At 34.5% G+C, this 20,581-nt stretch overlaps 1 protein-coding gene across 1 annotated transcript; it reads right to left on the reverse strand.

Annotated features, from left to right (window-relative positions):
* Positions 1-336: 336 nt before the first annotated feature.
* On the reverse strand, positions 337-18,825 carry LOC139868331 (uncharacterized). The gene is made up of 2 exons (XM_071856665.1): positions 18,475-18,825; positions 337-1,266 (listed from the first exon to the last, which is right to left on the reverse strand). Exons 1-2 carry the CDS (start codon positions 18,823-18,825, stop codon positions 337-339), a joined length of 1,281 nt encoding a protein of 426 aa, XP_071712766.1.
* Between the last annotated feature and the right edge of the window lie 1,756 nt (positions 18,826-20,581).

Here is a 20,581-nt window from a genome sequence, read left to right on the forward strand (position 1 = left end):
GCCCATAGTACATGTTGTAGTTCATCCACCCATCCTTGTAGGTGTTTGCCTAGTCTTGCTTTTATGCCGGCCACGATGTCTCTGTTAGTGACCTCGAACTTTTCCGTTGGCCTGTGGGTAGGCCACGGAAGTAAATGACTGTTGAATGTCCATGTCTGCACACCAGTCCTTAAATGGATTGTGCTTAATGGTTAAGATTTTTCTTCCTGTGATCGTGCTTAATGGTTTCGCCTCGACCCATTTGGTAAAGTAGTCGATTGTGACTACTTGAAATTTAACGTTTCCGACACCTCTTGGGAATGGGCCGACGATGTCGATTCCCCATTTGCAGAACGACTAAGCAGCGTGTATAGGAATCATGTTTCGATGAGGGGATCTGTTGACGGGAGCGTGTATTTGACATGCCTCACAGTTTACGATCTGATCATATGTGTCCCGGTACATATGTGGCCAAAAATAACCCATTCTTTTGATCCTGCTGACTATTGTTCGGTAGCCGGAGTGTGTGGAGTAGGCTCCTTCGTACATTTCTTGTATGATCTCTTTGGCCTGCGTCGGCCCAATGCATCTTAAGTAAGGCTCTGTGAATGATTTCCTATATAGGATGCCATTTTTAAAGTTGTACATTGGTGCCCGCATTCGTATCCTGCGGGCTTGTAGTTTGTCCTCCGGGAGGGTACCATCTGCAAGATATTTTATGAAAGGTGTCATCCAACACTCTTCTTCTGTTGTGATTGTTGCCATGAGAGCATCCTCTTCGGTTGACTTTCTTTCCAGTACTTCAACCATAACCTTTTTGGTGAAGTGGTCGTAGAGCAAAGAGGCAAGCTTGCTCAAAGCATCTGCTTTCTTGTTACGGTTACGGGGTATTTTCTTTATTTCAAATGATGCGAAGGTGTTGGTTAGTGCTTTCGTAAGCTCTAGGTATTTTTGCATCGATGTATCTCTTGCATCAAAGCTTCCGTTTAACTGGCTTGCTACCAGTTGTGAGTCGACATAAGCTGTGAGTTGTCGTACATCAATACTTTCTGCCAAGCGTAATCCGGCTATTAGTGCTTCGTACTCGGCCTCGTTGTTTGAGGCGGCGAACTTCAACCGGATAGCGTAGGTTATTTCTTCTCCGTTTGGGGAAACGAGGAGTAGGCCTATGCCGGGCCCCTCCTCACTTGACGCTCCATCCGTATATAGTTCCCAGAATTCGTCCGTTTCCCTTCTTGTAACAGTGGTTTCACCTTGCTTGATCATGTCAGAGGGTAGCTGATAATGCTAAAAACGAACATATATTTCATAGCATTATTCCTCAAGAAAGACAAGCTTTTAGTTGCAATTGTTCTATTTACAAGTGATATTCGTTTAAATAATAAAAGGTGAAGACAAAAGACAGATTCGACGAATTAAAGACCCAAACGACCAAAAAGCTCAAAAGTACAAAATACAATCAAAGAGGTTCCAATTATTGATAAGAAACGTCTCGAAATTACAAGAGTACAAGATTCAAAACGCAAAGTACAAGATATTAAATTGTACGCAAGGACGTTCGAAAATCCGGAACCGGGACCAGAGTCAACTCTCAACGCTCGACGCAACGGACTAAAAATTACAAGTCAACTATGCACATAAATATAATATAATATTTAAATAATTCTTATAATTATTTAATATATTATATTTATTTATAAAACCGTCGGTAAACAAAGAGCCAAACTTGTGTGAGCTGTAAAAGCAAACTCCGCGACTCGCGGAGTTTGAAGGCCAAAAGGGCCGCGAGTCGCGGAGCCCCAAAATTTGAAACTCCCGATAAAAGCAACCGAATTCTGAGCATTTTTCATTCATCATATATCCATCTCTCTATCTATATCGTATATATTTATATTTATATTTTAATTTTAATTTTAATTTTAATTTTAATCTTAATAATAAGGGTATGTTAGCGAATGTTGTAAGGGTATAAGTCGAAATTCTGTCCGTGTAACGCTACGCTATTTTTAATCATTGTAAGTTATGTTCAACCTTTTTAATTTAATGTCTCGTAGCTAAGTTATTATTATGCTTATTTAATCCGAAGTAATCATGATGTTGGGCTAATTACTAAAATTGGGTAATTGGGCTTTGTACCATAATTGGGGTTTGGATAAAAGAACGACACTTGTGGAAATTAGACTATGGATTATTAATGGGTTTTATATTAACTAAACAATACCTTGTTAATTTAATATACAAACTTATAATTCGACGTATTTATATATAACCACATACGCTAGACTGGGTACGGTGGGCGGGATATCTATAAATACCAATAATTATTCATTTTACCGGATACGGAACTGGATTAATAGTTAATAGACTTGTTGAAACAGGGGTGAATTACATTCAAGGGTAATTGGTGTAATTGTTAACAAAGTAGTAAAACCTTGGTTTACACGCAGTCGATAACCTGGTGTATTCATTAAACAAAGTATTAAAACCTTGTTACAATTCGAATCCCCAATTAGTTGGAATATTTGACTTCGGGAATAAGAATAATTTGACGAGGACACTCGCACTTTATATTTATGACTGATGGACTATTATGGACAAAATCCGTATGGACATATTAAATAATCCAGGACAAAGGACAATTAACCCATGGGCATAAAACTAAAATCAACACGTCAAACATCATGATTACGGAAGTTTAAATAAGCATAATTCTTTTATTTCATATTTAATTTCCTTTATTTTATATTTAATTGCACTTCTAATTATCGCATTTTTATTGTTATTGTATTTAATTGCACTTTTAATTATCGTACTTTTTAATTATCGCAAGTTTATTTTATCGCATTTTTATTATTCACAATTTCATTATCGTTATTTACTTTACGCTTTAATTTAAGTCTTGTATTTATTTTTAATTGGTTTTAACTATGACTAAAGTTTTAAAATCGACAAACCGGTCATTAAACGGTAAAAACCCCCCTTTATAATAATAATATTACTTATATATATTTGTATTTTTATTAAAGTAAATTAATATAGCGTTAAGCTTTGTTTAAAGATTTCTCTGTGGAACGAACCGGACTTACTAAAAACTACACTACTGTACGATTAGGTACACTGCCTATAAGTGTTGTAGCAAGGTTTAAGTATATCCATTCTATAAATAAATAAATATCTTGTGTAAAATTGTATCGTATTTAATAGTATTTCCTGCTAAAATTAATAGCTATTTCGTATACCCCGCTGCAAACATCAAGTATTTTTGGCGCCGCTACCGGGGAACACTCTTAAAAGCCGGAAGCGCAACGCTACATAAAAAAAAAAGATTTTTAGTTTACTTTTATTAAAATTCATTTTTATAAAAATACATTTTAAATATTCGAAAATATAAAAAGAAAAACAAAAATATAACTATTTTTAGAAGTTTGATAAATATTTAAGTTTATTAAAGTTTCTTTAGTTTGTAAAAATATAAGTTTTATTTAATTTATTTTATAAATATATTTTATAAATATAAAAGACCGAAAAAAAATATAAATATATATAAATCTATTTTTTTAGATTGTTATAAAGTATTTTATTTTTATCTTAGTTATTAAAGATAAGTTTTATTTAAATTATATAAATATTTTAATTAGATTTTAAAACAGAAAATATAAAAACAGAAAATAGAAAATAAAAAAAAATAAAAAAAAAACGTCGAATTTCAAACTGTACCAGAGTTGAATTCTGGGACCCCGCGACTCGCGGGGTTTGCAGCTTCGGGAACCGCGACTTGCGGAGCCACTCTGACACGGGTACACAGGAACCCTAATCGCATTTAATACGGTGTAATAATTATTATTATTAATTAATTAAGATTTAGGTTTTAATTAAATTAATATTTAATTTTAATTATTTAGTTATATTAAGTTTTAATTAGTTTTAGTTATATATTTAAATTAATGCTTTTATAAAATAATATAAAAATAATATTTTTATAAAAATTGTACTTTTTACAACTTTTTGTATATTTTTATATTTTGTCCCTTTTTAATTGTTTTAGCATAATATTTGAATTTTTAGCTCGTATTTAATTTTAATTCATAGTTTTTGCCATAGTTATTTTTACTTCTAGATTTTTAGGTTTTCCCGTAGAATTCCTTAAGTGCTTTTTCTTTAGACTAAGATTTAGGTGCTCTAGAATTTTGCGACGCCTTTTTAAGTTTTAGTTTCTTTTTAAGTTATTTCCATTTGGGATTTAGTTTTTCCTGTAAGCTTTAATATTTTTAGACGACTTTTACCAATGTATCAATTATCATTCCAATTAGTAATCTCAATTTGCGGTTATAATTTTAAGTTAGTTGTAGTAATAAGGTTAGGTTAGTCAAGTATTTTTAAGTTTTATAAGTTTCTTTTATTTTTTCGTCACCTTTTATTTTTCAACCAATTTTCTTTTTCGACCTTTTTCGATGAACTCTTTTTCTTTCTTATTTCTCGCTATTCTAGTTTTAGGACATAGATTTTTATTCTACTTCTTATCTAAATTTCTTAAAATTACGAAAATTTATTTTAAGTAGTTAAATTAATAGACATCAAAATTTTCTGGTTCGTAGTAATAGTTGGATTTGTACGTGGACCGGGTTATTGGAGCCAAACAGTCCTCAATTATATTGAGACCAAACGAATCCTGCCCCTCTGCTGCATCTTTTGACTATTCGAAACGTGGGCAAAATCAGAAAAGTCTATTAATTGGATAACTTATTATAATTTTTCTTTCCTTTTAAAAATTAATAGGATATTCAGTGAATGCACCGAGCAAGACGTTCACCACCTTTTGTACGTTCACCACCTGTGACTAGATCAAGACATTTAGCAAATATTACTGCCGTTGATTTTTCTTTAGAATCGTCATCCAGTCGACCAAGTACTACAGTTCAAATTTCCGATAATCCATTTTTTGAACCCGACCTCACAATTGAGAATCCGGAGAATATTCAGGAACGATTCGTAGATCCTGAACCACTAAACTTTCCTCCGGAACCACCAATCATTCAAACAGAGATTGTTGAGGAACGAACCATTAAATCAGAATCCTCTAGTGATTCCGATTCAACAAATTCAATTATGGAGAATCTGGAACCTTTAAGTATGGAAGACCGAATGAGAGCTAAACGCACTGGCCAAGGTCACGCAATTACTCATCCAGACATTAATGCGCCAGATTATGAAATCAAAGGACAAATTCTACACATGGTGACTAATCAATGCCAATTTAGTGGTGCGCCGAAGGAAGATCCAAATGAACATCTACGTACCTTTAATAGGATCTGCACACTATTTAAAATCCGAGAAGTTGAGGATGAACAGATATATCTCATGTTAATTCCCTGGACTTTAAAGGGAGAAGCCAAAGATTGGTTGGAATCGTTACCTGAAGGGGCGATTGATACATGAGATGTTTTAGTTGAAAAATTTCTTAAACAATTCTTTCCTGCATCTAAAGTCGTAAGACTTCAAGCAAAAATTGTTACGTTCACACAGAAGCCAAATGAAACTCTATATGAGGCGTGGACAAGATATGGAAAGTTATTAAGAGGATGTCCGCAACATGGTTTAGACACCTGTCAAATAGTACAAATATTCTACCAAGGATGTGACATCACTACAAGGAAAGACATAGATATAGCAGCTGGTGGTTCTATTATGAAGAAAACCGAAACTGATGCTTACAAAATTATTGATAACACTGCTTCCCACTCACATGAGTGGCACCAAGAAAAAGAGATCGTTAGATCATCTAAAGCAGCTAGAGCCGATTCTAGCCATGACTTAGACTCCATTTCCGCAAAGATAGATGCAGTGGAGAGACGAATGGAAAAGATGACTAAGGATATCCACTCAATACGAATTAGTTGTGAGCAGTGTGGAGGACCACATTTGACAAAAGATTGTCTCAGTATTGAATTAACAATGGAACAAAGAGAGAATATTTCATACATAAACCAAAGGCCTGGAAATAATTATCAGAATAATTATCAACCGCCAAGACCGATTTACAATCAAAACCAGAACTATAACCGAAATATTCCATACAACAACCAACAAGGTCCTAGCAATCAACAAGTATCCAATAATACTTACAATCAGCAAAGACCTAATTTTCAAAACAAACCACCACAACAAACAGATGATAAAAAGTCGAATTTAGAATATATGATGACGAAGCTAGTTGAAACTCAAACGCAGTTTTTCACATCTCAGAAACAAACCAATGAACAAAATGCTCAAGCATTTAGAAATCAACAAGCTTCTATTCAAAATCTGGAACAAGAAGTAAGTAACCTAGCAAGGTTAATAGGTGAAAGAAAACCGGGAAGTCTACCTAGTGATACAAATGCTAACCCCCGGAATGAAACAGCTAAAGCCATTACCACAAGAAGTGGTACAACACTTAAACCACCTGAAATACCTGTAACTTCTGATGAAGCTATTCCTACTCCACAAGAACCACAACCTGATCAAGATAAGGAAAAAGAACCGGTAGTTGAAAAGGTTAATGAAGATAACACAGTTAAGGCTAAACCTTATGTTAAACCATACCAACCACCACTTCCTTACCCGTGTAAAATGAAGAAAGAGAAACTTGAAGCCGAGCAATCCAAATTCTTGGATATGTTTAAACAGATAAATGTAAATCTTCCTTTCATTGATGTGATTTCAGGAATGCCTAGATATGCTAAATTCTTGAAAGATCTAATCTCAAATAGAAAGAAAATGGAAGAACTCTCGGCTGTTACTATGAATGCTAATTGTTCAGCAGTGCTGTTGAATAAGATACCAGAAAAACTATCTGATCCAGGAAGTTTCACAATTCCATGTTTTCTGGGTAGTCTTAGTTCAATAGAAGCATTGGCAGACTTAGGTGCTAGTATAAATCTAATGCCGTATTCACTATACGCTAAACTAGACCTTGGAGAATTGAAACCAACCAGAATAAGCATACAACTAGCTGATAGATCAATAAAATATCCTAGAGGGATAATGGAGAACATGCTAGTTAAAGTTGGTACTTTAGTATTTCCAGTAGATTTTTTTGTTCTGGATATGGAAGAAGATTCTCAAGTTCCTCTCATATTAGGAAGACCATTCTTAAATACGGCTAAAGCAATGATAGACGTGTTCGGTAAGAAATTGACCCTAAGTATAGAGGATGAGAGTGTTACCTTTTCAGTTGATAGAGCAATGCAACAACCGCAATCTGCAGATGATACATGTTATTATATTCAAACTATAGATGCACATGCAGAATTATTAGAAGAATTTCCAGAATTACAAGGAACGGGAGAATGTTCTTTAGGAGAAGGTAATGAACCAATTGATGAAGCTGAAATGTTAGCTACACTTATAGCTAATGGATATGAACCAACAACAGAAGAAATTCAAATGCTAAAAGAAGAAGACAGATATCGATATAAATCATCGATAGAAGAACCTCCGAAATTAGAGTTAAAGCCACTTCCAAACCATTTGGAATACGCTTATTTACATGGTGAATCTGAATTACCTGTAATAATATCGTCTTCTCTTACTTTAAATGAGAAATCACAACTCATTTCTGTGTTGAAAGCTCATAAACCAGCCATTGCATGGAAGATTCATGATATTAAAGGAATAAGTCCTTCGTATTGCACACATAAAATCCTTATGGAAGAAGGTCATAAAACGTATGTGCAACGCCAACGAAGACTAAATCCTAATATGCAAGATGTAGTTAAGAAAGAGATTATTAAACTGCTAGATGCAGGTTTAATTTATCCAATCTCTGATAGTCCATGGGTAAGCCCAGTTCAATGCGTGCCTAAGAAGGGTGGCATGACTGTCATTACAAATGAGAAAAATGAGCTTATTCCTACTAGGACTGTAACAGGATGGTGTGTGTGTATTGATTATAGAAAATTAAATGACGCCACCAGAAAAGATCACTTTCCCTTACCTTTCATAGATCAAATGTTGGAAAGATTAGCCGAAAATAGTTACTATTATTTTCTAGATGGATTTTTCGGATATTTTCAAATTCCAATAGCACCCGAGGACCAAGAGAAAACCACATTCACATGCCCTTATGGTACTTTTGCTTACAAACGCATGCCATTTGGACTTTGTAACGCCCCTGCAACCTTTCAAAGGTGTATGATGGCGATTTTTCATGACAGGATAGAAGAATGCATGGAAGTTTTCATGGATGACTTTTCAGTCTTCGGTGATACATTTGAATCATGTCTAGTTAATCTGGAACGAATGCTAATTAGATGCGAAAAATCAAATCTAGTACTTAATTGGGAGAAATGCCATTTCATGGTTAAAGAAGGCATCGTTCTTGGACATAAAATTTCAAAAGAAGGAATTGAAGTGGATAGAGCTAAAGTAGATGTAATTGCTAAACTTCCACATCCCACCAATGTTAGAGGAGTTAGGAGTTTTCTAGGGCATGTCGATTTTTACCGACGTTTCATAAAAGATTTTTCTAAAATTGCCACTCCTATGAATAAACTCCTAGAAAAGGATGCTCCATTCATCTTTTCAGATGAATGTATCAAATCTTTTAATATTCTTAAAGAGAAACTCACTAATGCGCCGATCATGATAACACCAAATTGGAATCTACCATTTGAACTAATGTGCGATGCAAGTGATTTTGCAATGGGAGCCGTTTTAGGACAAAGGATTGAAAAACGATTTCAACCTATATATTATGCTAGTAAGACGTTACAAGGAGCACAAACGAACTATACAACTACTGAAAAAGAACTCCTTGCTATTGTCTTTGCTTTTGACAAATTACGATCATATCTCGTTCTAGCAAAAACGGTGGTCTATACCGACCATTCTGCTCTTAGATACCTATTTTCAAAACAAGATGCTAAACCAAGATTAATCCGTTGGATCTTACTCTTACAAGAGTTTGATATTGAAATTCGAGATAAAGGAGGAGCAGAAAATCTCGCCGCTGATCATCTTTCTCGTCTTAAAAATCCCGAATTAGAAGTTCTAAATGAATCGGCCATACAAGACAACTTTCCTGATGAATATCTATTGAAGATAGATTATAAAGAAATTCCATGGTTTGCAGACTATGCAAACTACTTAGTTTGTGGATTCCTTGAAAAAGGATTATCGTACCAAAAACGAAAGAAATTCTTCAGTGATATAAAACACTATTTTTGGGAAGATCCACATCTGTTTAAAAGTTGTCCTGATGGAATAATACGCCGATGTGTATTTGGAGATGAAGCTAGTAAAATATTAAACCATTGTCACACAGGACCAACAGGAGGGCATTATGGGCCTCAACTAACAGCAAGAAAAGTTTATGATGCTGGATTCTATTGGCCTACAATTTACAAAGACGCACACCTTCTTTGCAAATCCTGTGATGCTTGTCAAAAGGCCGAAAAAATAAGTCAACGTGATGAAATGCCACAAAATGTCATCCAAGTATGTGAAGTATTTGACATTTTGGGTATTGACTTTATGGGTCCTTTTCCAAAATCTCATAATAATCTATATATACTCGTAGCCATTGATTATGTATCTAAATGGGCGGAAGCACAAGCTCTCCCAACTAACGATGCACGAGTTGTAGTCAACTTTTTAAAACGTCTTTTTGCAAACACCGAAAGATTTAATAAGTGATCGGGGTACTCATTTCTGTAATAATCAACTTGAGAAAGTTCTTAAAAGATATGGAGTAACTCATAAAATCTCCACCGCATATCATCCACAAACAAGTGGACAAGTTGAAAATACCAACCGAGCTTTAAAACGTATTCTAGAGAAAACCGTAGGATCAAATCCGAAGGAATGGTCCATTAAATTGGAGGATGCACTCTGGGCTTTTAGAACAGCCTACAAAACTCCAATTGGAACCACACCTTTTAGACTTGTTTATGGAAAAGCATGTCATCTTCCAGTAGAAATTGAACACAAAGCATTTTGGGCTTTGAAGACATGTAATCTTGATTTACATGAAGCCGGATGTCTACGGTTAAGTCAACTAAACGAATTAGAAGAATTAAGACATGAAGCATATGAAAATTCGTTAATCTATAAAGAAAGAACGAAGAAATGGCATGATAAAAGTATCAGAAGTTCAAAAGAATTTAAAGAAGGAGACAGAGTTCTTCTTTTCAATTCACGATTCAAGCTATTTCCTAGAAAATTGAAATCAAGATGGTCTGGACCATTCATAGTCAAAAGAGTTTTCCCATACGGAACGATAGAATTAATAAATTCAAATGGGATTGAATTTAAAGTTAATGGTCACAGAGTTAAACACTACATACATGGTCCGATGGAAGTCGACAACGAAGTTAATCACAATTTCGACACCACAACTAACTAAGTGTGGGGAGAATCAAGTCTTTAAAGGATAATATGTATTTCTGTTAGAGTTAGATTGTCTGTTTTCGTGTAGTTCTCGAAAATGGAACCCGAATGGTCTTTCCCTAGCAGACCCTAAAGAACTAGTCTTCTCCCCCCATTCTGAATTTTTATTTTTTTTAGGTTTTTACAAAATGAAGACTGCCTGTGAATTAAACCATGGTCTAATGCTACACGCTTTGATCACTAAACGTAATAATGACACACTACCGAGTGAAATAGTATCAGTAATCAGAGAAAGAATGGATGGAGTTAGAAAAGAATCCAGATGCGAAGATAATAAGTCACAATTTGGTAAAGGAAAATCAAAATCCGCAGCGAAAAGAAGAGCACGACACCTAGAAAGATGTCACAAATGCGGAAAATGGTCACATGGAGGTAAATGTTCAAATAATCAAACCTATTCAAATACTGAATTTGTTACTTTATGCAGAGACGGACCGTTCATATGTTTAGAAGAAAAGACACTGAATGCTCGAGGTTACGCCTATGTAGCTATGGAAAACCAATTAAACCGACTATCTTATGAATGGGATAGATCATATAACTAAGAAATCTATTTCACAGGTATGTCTGTACAGTTTTTATTTTTATTTATTTTATTATTTTTAACCTTTTGATAATAAACGCTAATTTGTTCGCTATAAAGTATTAAATTGGTATTGAATAAAATTAGGTTTGGCGACCGAAATTATTGATATCATACAAAAATTTATTACATCACTGCGAAATTTAACGTTTATTCTTAAGGTATAAATATCTTTAAACAATCAACCCAAAATATTTCAAAAATTCGTCATGAGTTAAATTAGGTCTTGGAACCGAAATTACTTTACCGAAAAGAGGGGTGCATATTTTTGATAATATTTGATTGATTAAAGTGGGATAAAAAGCCAAAAAGATTTTTAATTTTATTTTTACCATGTTTTTAAAATTAATATATAAATCTTAAATTAATATTGTAAACTTTGTAAAAACAATATATTTAATATTTGAAAAATTAATATAAGTTTGGTGTGAATTTATAATATGAATTTTTTAAATTAAGATTGGTGTGAATTTTTAATTTTTAAAAACTGAATTTTTAATTTTATGCATTTCAAATTTTAAGTTTGGTGTGAATTTTTAATATTAATTTTGAATTTTATATTTAAATTGTGTGAATTTAAAAACAAAAATTTACTTTATCTCATTAAGTTAAAAATATGATTTTTAAAATTCGTCGTAAGTTGAAGACTAGGTCTTTGAACCGAAATTGCTTTACCCGAGGGAGGGACGAGAACTTTATTATCATTATTTTTAATCTTATTGAATCAAAGTATGCCAAAAACATTAAAAAACCCAAAAATCTTAGCTTTTAAAACAATCGCTACAAAAAGACAAATTTTAAAATTTTGTCGAGGGACGGACTAGGACATCGATCCGAAACGACCTCGTCCTAAATAACAAGGGAAACAAAATTTTAAAATTAATTACTTAATTGTTTTAATTAGTATAAGTTATTAAAAAAAAATACCAAACTCCGCGACTCGCGGAGTTTGAAGGGGAAATCTCCGCGGCTCGCGGAGGGACCAAAACCCAAAAAAAAAAATAAAACGTAAAAAACAGATCAGTTCACTCCCCACAAAAACATACTGCGAAGAACAGATGCGAAAACCCTCGAAAAAACACGCAAAAACACCCCCAAAATCACAATTTTTAACCGTTAATCATCAAATCTTTTACTAAAATCATGTTGAGAAGGATGCTATCTAGGAATTACTCAAGAAAAACGGTAAATTTCTACACCTAAACACCATTTAATCCAAAAATTAGTGTTCTTGAGCAATTTTTTTCCCAATTTGATTTTGATGCTTTTTAGTGTAATTAGGCTTAAATTGTTTATGTATTATGCTTGTATAACCTAGATTGATGCTATTTAACATGATTAGAAGCCTTAAACTTCAAATTTTGAGTAATCTAGGGTTTGTGTTCTTGAGCAAATTTGGGGCTTTTTGATATAAACAGGTTATGGCCGATTTTTGTCATGAATTGTTGCTAAATTAAGTAGTGTAACATGTCTAGGTAGTTAAATGATCCAAACTTTAAGCTTAAACATGATTTTGAGAATTAAAGTGGACTTTTTCAAGTCTAAAATTCATGAACTTGATTTTTGAGAGATAATGCCATTTGAAACTTGTTTAATTACTAGTAATGATTATTTTGACATGTTATTTGAGTTGAATGCTTATGAACTTGACGAACATTTTCGTATATGCTATTTTGAAAAAGTGTAGATTTGATGAAAATATGAAAATGAGCTTAAGTTTAATATAAATTGATCATGTCATTGTAATTATTTTGATTGATGATTTTGCTGACACTAATGCATATTTGGATGCACAAAAATTGTGTTTAATGTGTTTTGCAGACTGAAAGGGGTGAATCTTCATCCCAAGCTCGCAATGCTCCTGCTGAGAATGCGGAACAACAGGAGGTGGATAACTACTACAAGCAGGATATACCTCATCCAGTCATGACATTTTCTGATATGCACTTGGAAGAGTTGCACCAGAACCTGAGATTTGACAGACTTTGGATAGATTATCCAAAATACCAAAGGGGTTTGCATACTCTTCATTCTAAAGTTGTTGAGGTACCTAGGGTCATACAATGGGGACCCTTAGAAGCTGTAGAATTGGCTGGGCCAATTAGAGAATTACTTGTACAGAGGTATGGTAATTCTACTTTTAATGACTGGGTACGTTTATTCACCATGCGTAGACCTGTATATAAAGTATGGTGTGAAGAATTGTTGTGTAGTATAGAGTTGAATGATCGGGTAGCTAGTTTAACCGATCGATCTTTTATTAGATTTTTGTTAGGAGGTTCGATGCGCCACATGTCTTTACTAGACATCGCTCAGGCTTTACGTATATATACGCCTGAGGAGTTAGCATCTGCCGATTGTAGAGGGTTGATACTAAATGGTAGAAAGATAGATGAAAATTTTGATACTCATGGTGTATGGAGTCAAATGACAAGCCATCACCGATTCAAAGGGGGAAATTACTCTTATTTGGATATAGATAGAGCTGAATTAAGAGTGATTCATAGGTTTTTAGCTAATTCGATTACACGAAGAGGTAAGAACAAAGAAAAGGTAAATGAACAGGATTTGTTTTACCATATGTGTATTCGAGACCCACAAAGCGCTGTAAGTATACCTTATTGTGTGGGTTATTATTTATCAGCTATGGTCAGGGGGATGAGACCGCATAGCATAATAGGAGGTGGTATTTTTATTACTTTGATTGCTGAATATCTCGGTGTGGATATAAGTCGGGGGGGATTATTAGTAGAAGAACCAGAACCCCGCGATACTATAGGTTTAAATGTATACCATGGTGCGAAAGTTTTGAAGAGGCGAAATAACGCCGCAGTACAATACCATGGTAGACATCCACAGGTTGAGAGAAACCAACAGCAAGGTAATGTAGGAGGGGGAAATGAGATGCAAGAAATGCAAAGGTTTATAGCTTCACAGGAATACGAAAATGCTAGACAGAGAGCATTTGAAGATTGGCAAGTTCATCAAAACCAAATCATAGCTCATTGCCAACATATAGGTAGAAACTATATTCCTACACCAAAACCCATATTCCCTCCCTGGTCTATAGAAATGCAACCACCGTATCCTACGTATAACCCTGCCAAAGCTTTTTATAGCACCTATGGTTATGCTTGGAACCCCTATTGGTACCAGTATCATCCCTAGTCTACTTAGTTTTATTCATTTTGTAATTTGTAATGTTGATACGTTTAATACTTATGTTAATATTGTAATAGTTTTTATAATTTTCTAACTTTTATTCTTAGATTTTAATAATTTTTGAATGTGGGGTAATATACCAAACTTCAAAAATATGTATATATGTTTGCAGTTTATCTTATGTACACAACAGGGTAAAACAACGCATTTTCAAAGACTGACATTAAGTTCAGCAAAAGCAACTAATTTTGACGACAAGATGCAAAATATATGTGATATAACAACAAGACGGAATGAACAAATGATGTGCACCATTTATCATTCAGCAAACAAACGCCAATATGTTTGGAAACTTTGGTAAAATTTAATCATTTTCACACAAATCACCCTCAATAATTTAAATTGTTACTGATTTCTTGCAAATGAGGGCATTGCAAGATCATAAGTGTGGGAAGGGGTTAAATTCTTTCGGATTTTAAAATTTTTATCTTAAACACTGGGTTACCATTAAAAATACTAGTAAAGCAGTAGTTGTATTAGAATTTAGTGCTCTCTGATAATAAAGAACAGCCCTAGTCTTATATACTGACTACCCAATTCTAGTGAAATTTTTCAAAATTTTCAATTAAATGAACTCAAAATCATGTTTATACATATTTATGAACGATAAAACTAGGTTTTAACACCGAAATTATTGTAACCTCGGAAAGGACATAAATTGAGAAACAAACTAAAATGTTAAAATTCATTTAAAATGGAATAGAGGACGATAAAAAGGAAAATAAAAGCCAAGTGTGGGAAAATTTACCAAGTTATCTTAAACATATGTCACATATATCTGTAACAAATAACTGAAAATACTTTTGCTTTGGACTAAACTAAACTGTTTTACCCGATGAAAGAAAAGAAGAGATGGATCTACACGATGAATCAATTCCGTCATTAAAAGGAAGTAAAGTCTTCCGAAAAAGACACGCGCTTCTTGATTTAGGTCAAGAAGTTGTCGTCCAGACCAGCTGTAGGTTGACGAAAAATCTAGAAAAGTCATCACTAAAATCAGCAGGAAATCCAAGGACCTCAGCATTAAACAGGGTCGCCAAGTGGTCAGATTTATGCTAACCATGAGAAGGATTTATCTCGTAAAATGGGGGGGCACCATGCAAATTAGCTGGATAAGACTAATGAATCAGATCCCCAGAAAGGATAATCTCCTTAAAGATTAAAAATCAGCTTTTAAGACTGATATTACTCAATCCTAGAGATTGACCTTAAAGATTGAGAATTACAAACTCATGGAATTCAATGATATCTAAACTCGAGCTTGAACGAGAAAATATTTTGATCAAAATTACAAACCGATTTGTTTTCTAAAAACCTATTTTCAATGCGTTCATTACCATTGAACGTAAAATTCTAGGAATTCACCTGGAATTCATTAGGTCACCTGAACTAAATCGGGTGTCAACCGTAAGAATGGTGGTTGCATAGTGGTCAAAGACAGGACCTTGTGCCAGACCGAAAAATCATAAGGGTGAGCTTTACTATTGCTCCTACCAAGGATAGTAATTGCGTCCGACACGTTATAGACCATAATTAAAAGCATGTCAGGGGACATTGCCTTAACAGTTGCTTGTTCAACGCTTTCCTTTACAACCGGACGGTAGTTTACCGAAAGGTAATATACGGGAAAAGTAAACTGGACGTGTTGCTTCCCAAATACAAGGTTAGCAAGTGGGTGACACAAAACCATAAGTTTTGAGCTAAAATTTTTAAATCTGAAACCCACCAAACCCACAAAAATATTTTGCAAACACCGGTGAAGGGTTATTCCGGAAAACTTATCTAGGGTAAAAACTAGATTTAATTTTCAAAAGATCAAATGTTTTCATAAAGATCCAATTTCCTTAATGGATCTAAATTTTTATAGTCATGTGGGACTGTAAACCATATCGTTACTACCATTGTTTATACCGCCGTATAGAAATCACTGATGTACAAAGTGTGAAGAATAAAGAAGTGATTCTAGTATTTCAAGACGATATTGCTTGAGGACAAGCAACGCTCAAGTGTGGGAATATTTGAAAATGCTAAAAACGAACATATATTTCATAGCATTATTCCTCAAGAAAGACAAGCTTTTAGTTGCAATTGTTCTATTTACAAGTGATATTCATTTAAATAATAAAAGGTGAAGACAAAAGACAGATTCGACGAATTAAAGACGCAAACGACCAAAAAACTCAAAAGTACAAAATACAATCAAAGAGGTTCCAATTATTGATAATAAACGTCTCCAAATTACAAGAGTACAAGATTCAAAACGCAAAGTACAAGATATTAAATTGTACGCAAGGACGTTCGAAAATCCGGAACCGAGACCAGAGTCAACTCTCAACGCTCGACGCAACGGACTAAAAATTACAAGTCAACTATGCACATAAATATAATATAATATTTAAATAATTCTTATAATTATTTAATATATTATATTTATTTATAAAACCGTCGGTAAACAAAGAGCCAAACTTGTGTGAGCTGTAAAAGCAAACTCCGCGACTCGCGGAGTTTGAAGGCCAAAAGGGTCGCGAGTCGCGGAGCCCCAAAATTTGAAACTCCCTATAAAAGCAACCGAATTCTGAGCATTTTTCATTCATCATATATCCATCTCTCTATCTATATCGTATATATTTATATTTATATTTTAATTTTAATTTTAATTTTAATTTTAATCTTAATAATAAGGGTATGTTAGCGAATGTTGTAACGGTATAAGTCGAAATTCTGTCCGTGTAACGCTACGCTATTTTTAATCATTGTAAGTTATGTTCAACCTTTTTAATTTAATGTCTCGTAGCTAAGTTATTATTATGCTTATTTAATCCGAAGTAATCATGATGTTGGGCTAATTACTAAAATTGGGTAATTGGGCTTTGTACCATAATTGGGGTTTGGATAAAAGAACGACACTTGTGGAAATTAGACTATGGGTTATTAATGGGTTTTATATTAACTAAACAATACCTTGTTAATTTAATATACAAACTTATAATTCGACGTATTTATATATAACCACATACGCTTGACTGGGTACGGTGGGCGGGATATCTATAAATACCAATAATTATTCATTTTACCGGATACGGAACTGGATTAATAGTTAATAGACTTGTTGAAACAGGGGTGAATTACATTCAAGGGTAATTGGTGTAATTGTTAACAAAGTAGTAAAACCTTGGTTTACATGCAGTCGATAACCTGGTGTATTCATTAAATAAAGTATTAAAACCTTGTTACAATTCGAATCCCCAATTAGTTGGAATATTTGACTTCGGGAATAAGAATAATTTGACGAGGACACTCGCACTTTATATTTATGACTGATGGACTATTATGGACAAAATCCGTATGGACATATTAAATAATCCAGGACAAAGGACAATTAACCCATGGGCATAAAACTAAAATCAACACGTCAAACATCATGATTACGGAAGTTTAAATAAGCATAATTCTTTTATTTCATATTTAATTTCCTTTATTTTATATTTAATTGCACTTCTAATTATCGTATTTTTATTGTTATTGTATTTAATTGCACTTTTAATTATCGTACTTTTTAATTATCGCAAGTTTATTTTATCGCATTTTTATTATTCGCAATTTCATTATCGTTATTTACTTTACGCTTTAATTTAAGTCTTGTATTTATTTTTAATTGGTTTTAACTGTGACTAAAGTTTTAAAATCGACAAACCGGTCATTAAACGGTAAAAACCCCCCTTTATAATAATAATATTACTTATATATATATTTGTATTTTTATTAAAGTAAATTAATATAGCGTTAAGCTTTGTTTAAAGATTTCCCTGTGGAACGAACCGGACTTACTAAAAACTACACTACTGTACGATTAGGTACACTGCCTATAAGTGTTGTAGCAAGGTTTAAGTATATCCATTCTATAAATAAATAAATATCTTGTGTAAAATTGTATCGTATTTAATAGTATTTCCTGCTAAAATTAATAGCTATTTCGTATACCCCGCTGCAAACATCAGGAGCTCTACCAAGAAGTCGGCTATGACCTGTCCCTTGACTGAATGTCTCGGGAGAAAAGTGATTTCGTGCTCGCCAAGTTCTATTGCCCATTTCGCCATCCTTCCAGAAATTTCTGGTCTAGTCAGGACGTGTTTGATTGGTTGGTCCGTGAAAACTTGTATCGGATGTGCTTGAAAATATCACCGTAAGCGTCTGGCTGTGTGCACTAGGGCATAAATTAGTTTTTCCATGGTCGGGTAGTTTACTTCTCCGTTTTGTAATACCTTGCTTACGAAGTACACCGGCATTTGGGTTTTACCTCTGTCGACAATTAGGACCGAGCTGATTGCCTCAAAGGAGGCGGCAAGGTATACCGTGAGTGTTTCACCCGGTATTGGTGCCGTCGAGATGAAATCCTTCTTGCTCAGACAACCCTTTAACGTCTGGTAAAAGGGGAGGGCTCTGTCGGCGGCCCGTGACAGGAACCTTGTGAGTGCCGCTAGCTTCCCGTTTAAGCTTTGCACGTCTTTTTTACTCCCAGGTGACTGCATGTTTTCGATTGCTTGGATTTTCTTCGGGTTTTCCTTGATTCCTCTCGGAGTTATCGTGAAGCCTAAGAAACGGCCTTTTTCCATTTCGAAAGAGCATTTTGACGGATTTAGCTTCATATTGATTTTGCGTAGTGAATCGAACATTTCAATGATGTCTAAAATCATTTGTTCTTCAGTTTTGCTTTTGATGACGATGTCGTCTACATATGCTTCGATATTTCATCCGATTTGGTCCTAGAATGCTTTGTCGATTACCTGTTGGTATGTTGCTCCGGCATTCTTTAACCCAAATACCATTTTTGTATAACAGAAAATGCCTTTGTTTGTGAAGAATGTAGTATTTTCTTCGTCGACTTCTGCCATTGAGATTTGTTGGTAACCCCTGTATGCATCCAGGAAGCTTAGAAACTGGAAACCCGAGAGGGATTCCACCGTCCAGTCGATTTCCGGCAAAGGGTAATTGTCTTTTGGGCATGCTTTGTTGATGTCCTTGTAGTCGACGAACATGCACCAAGATCCGTCTGCCTTTTTTACCATCACGGGGTTCGCCACGCATGTTAGGTATTTTACTTTTTTCATTATGCCGGCATCGACCAGTCGCTGTACTTCATTGTCTAGGAATTCACTCCGTTCTAACGCCATTGCTCTTTTCTTTTGGACAACCGGTGTAATGTTTGGGTTCACGTTTAGGCGGTGTTGTGCTATCTTGCGAGGGACTCCTGTCATATCGGATGGCTCCCAGGCGAAGACATCGATGGTTGCCGCTAGGACTTTACAAAGTGTATCCTTTGCGTTACCACTCAAAGTCGTCCCGATTTGGAGCCTTTGCTCCGGGTATTTAGGGTTCGGTGATACATAGCCGTCATCATGCACTGTGATATGATCTGCACCTTTAAATATTTGCAAGCACTCAATCGGCTCCATCTCCTGTGTCCGGATGGTTGCTATGCCGGCTGGGGTTGGAAATTTTAGCATGTCGTGTACTGTGGTCATGATTGCCCCAAATTTTTGCATGGCGTTACGCCCAAGGATGAAGTTGTACCGGGAGTCTGTTTTGACAATAGAGAATTCTATGTCTGCAGTGCTTTGAAAAGGTAATTTTTCTAGTAAAACTTCCAGCGTGATGGAGCCTACTGGCCAGGTTGCGGCACTGTTGAACCCTGCTAACGGGGATGTCGTGGCTTTCTTTTGCCGACGAATAATCAAACATACACGGCCTATTGAATCTTTCAATACTTAAGTGACCCGTCAGCGTCAAGGTTCGAGCAGGAGCCTTTAAATCGGAACCCCAACAACCCTTCCCTAAAGGAAGACAATCATCACCCATTTTCAAGAAATATCAATAACCAAAGTATATCCAACTTCCGTATTTACCGCACTCCCCGGCAGCGGCGCCAAAACGTTGATGTGCAAAAGTGTGTAGTGCTTAATTTACCTTTCAACCTTTTAAATTTATATAACCTTTATTATTACACTTTTAACACTCTAACGAGCAACAAAACCCGATCAGAGGTAGTATTTTAGGTTATCGTCCCAAAAGAGCGTAGATGCGGTATAAGTTGTTTTATTAAATAGTTTAATTCTTATTAAAGAATTAAAGATATATTTTTATGTCTTTTATGGGATAGATTCTTATCTCTTAGGAAAGAGATGATTTAAGATAAACAAAATAAAGCAATAAAGTAAAAGATTTAAATTAAACAATTATAAATAGAAGCAGCTACATGAACGAATAACTCATACAAGAATCATATTAGGCAAGTTTCATAACTTATATTAACACAAATCAAGATAACAATCATAGACCAATTATTATCCCTAAACAGGTTAAGACAAGTGT

Source organism: Rutidosis leptorrhynchoides, chromosome 9 (assembly GCF_046630445.1).
Source record: "Rutidosis leptorrhynchoides isolate AG116_Rl617_1_P2 chromosome 9, CSIRO_AGI_Rlap_v1, whole genome shotgun sequence".
Classification (NCBI taxonomy): domain Eukaryota; kingdom Viridiplantae; phylum Streptophyta; class Magnoliopsida; order Asterales; family Asteraceae; genus Rutidosis; species Rutidosis leptorrhynchoides.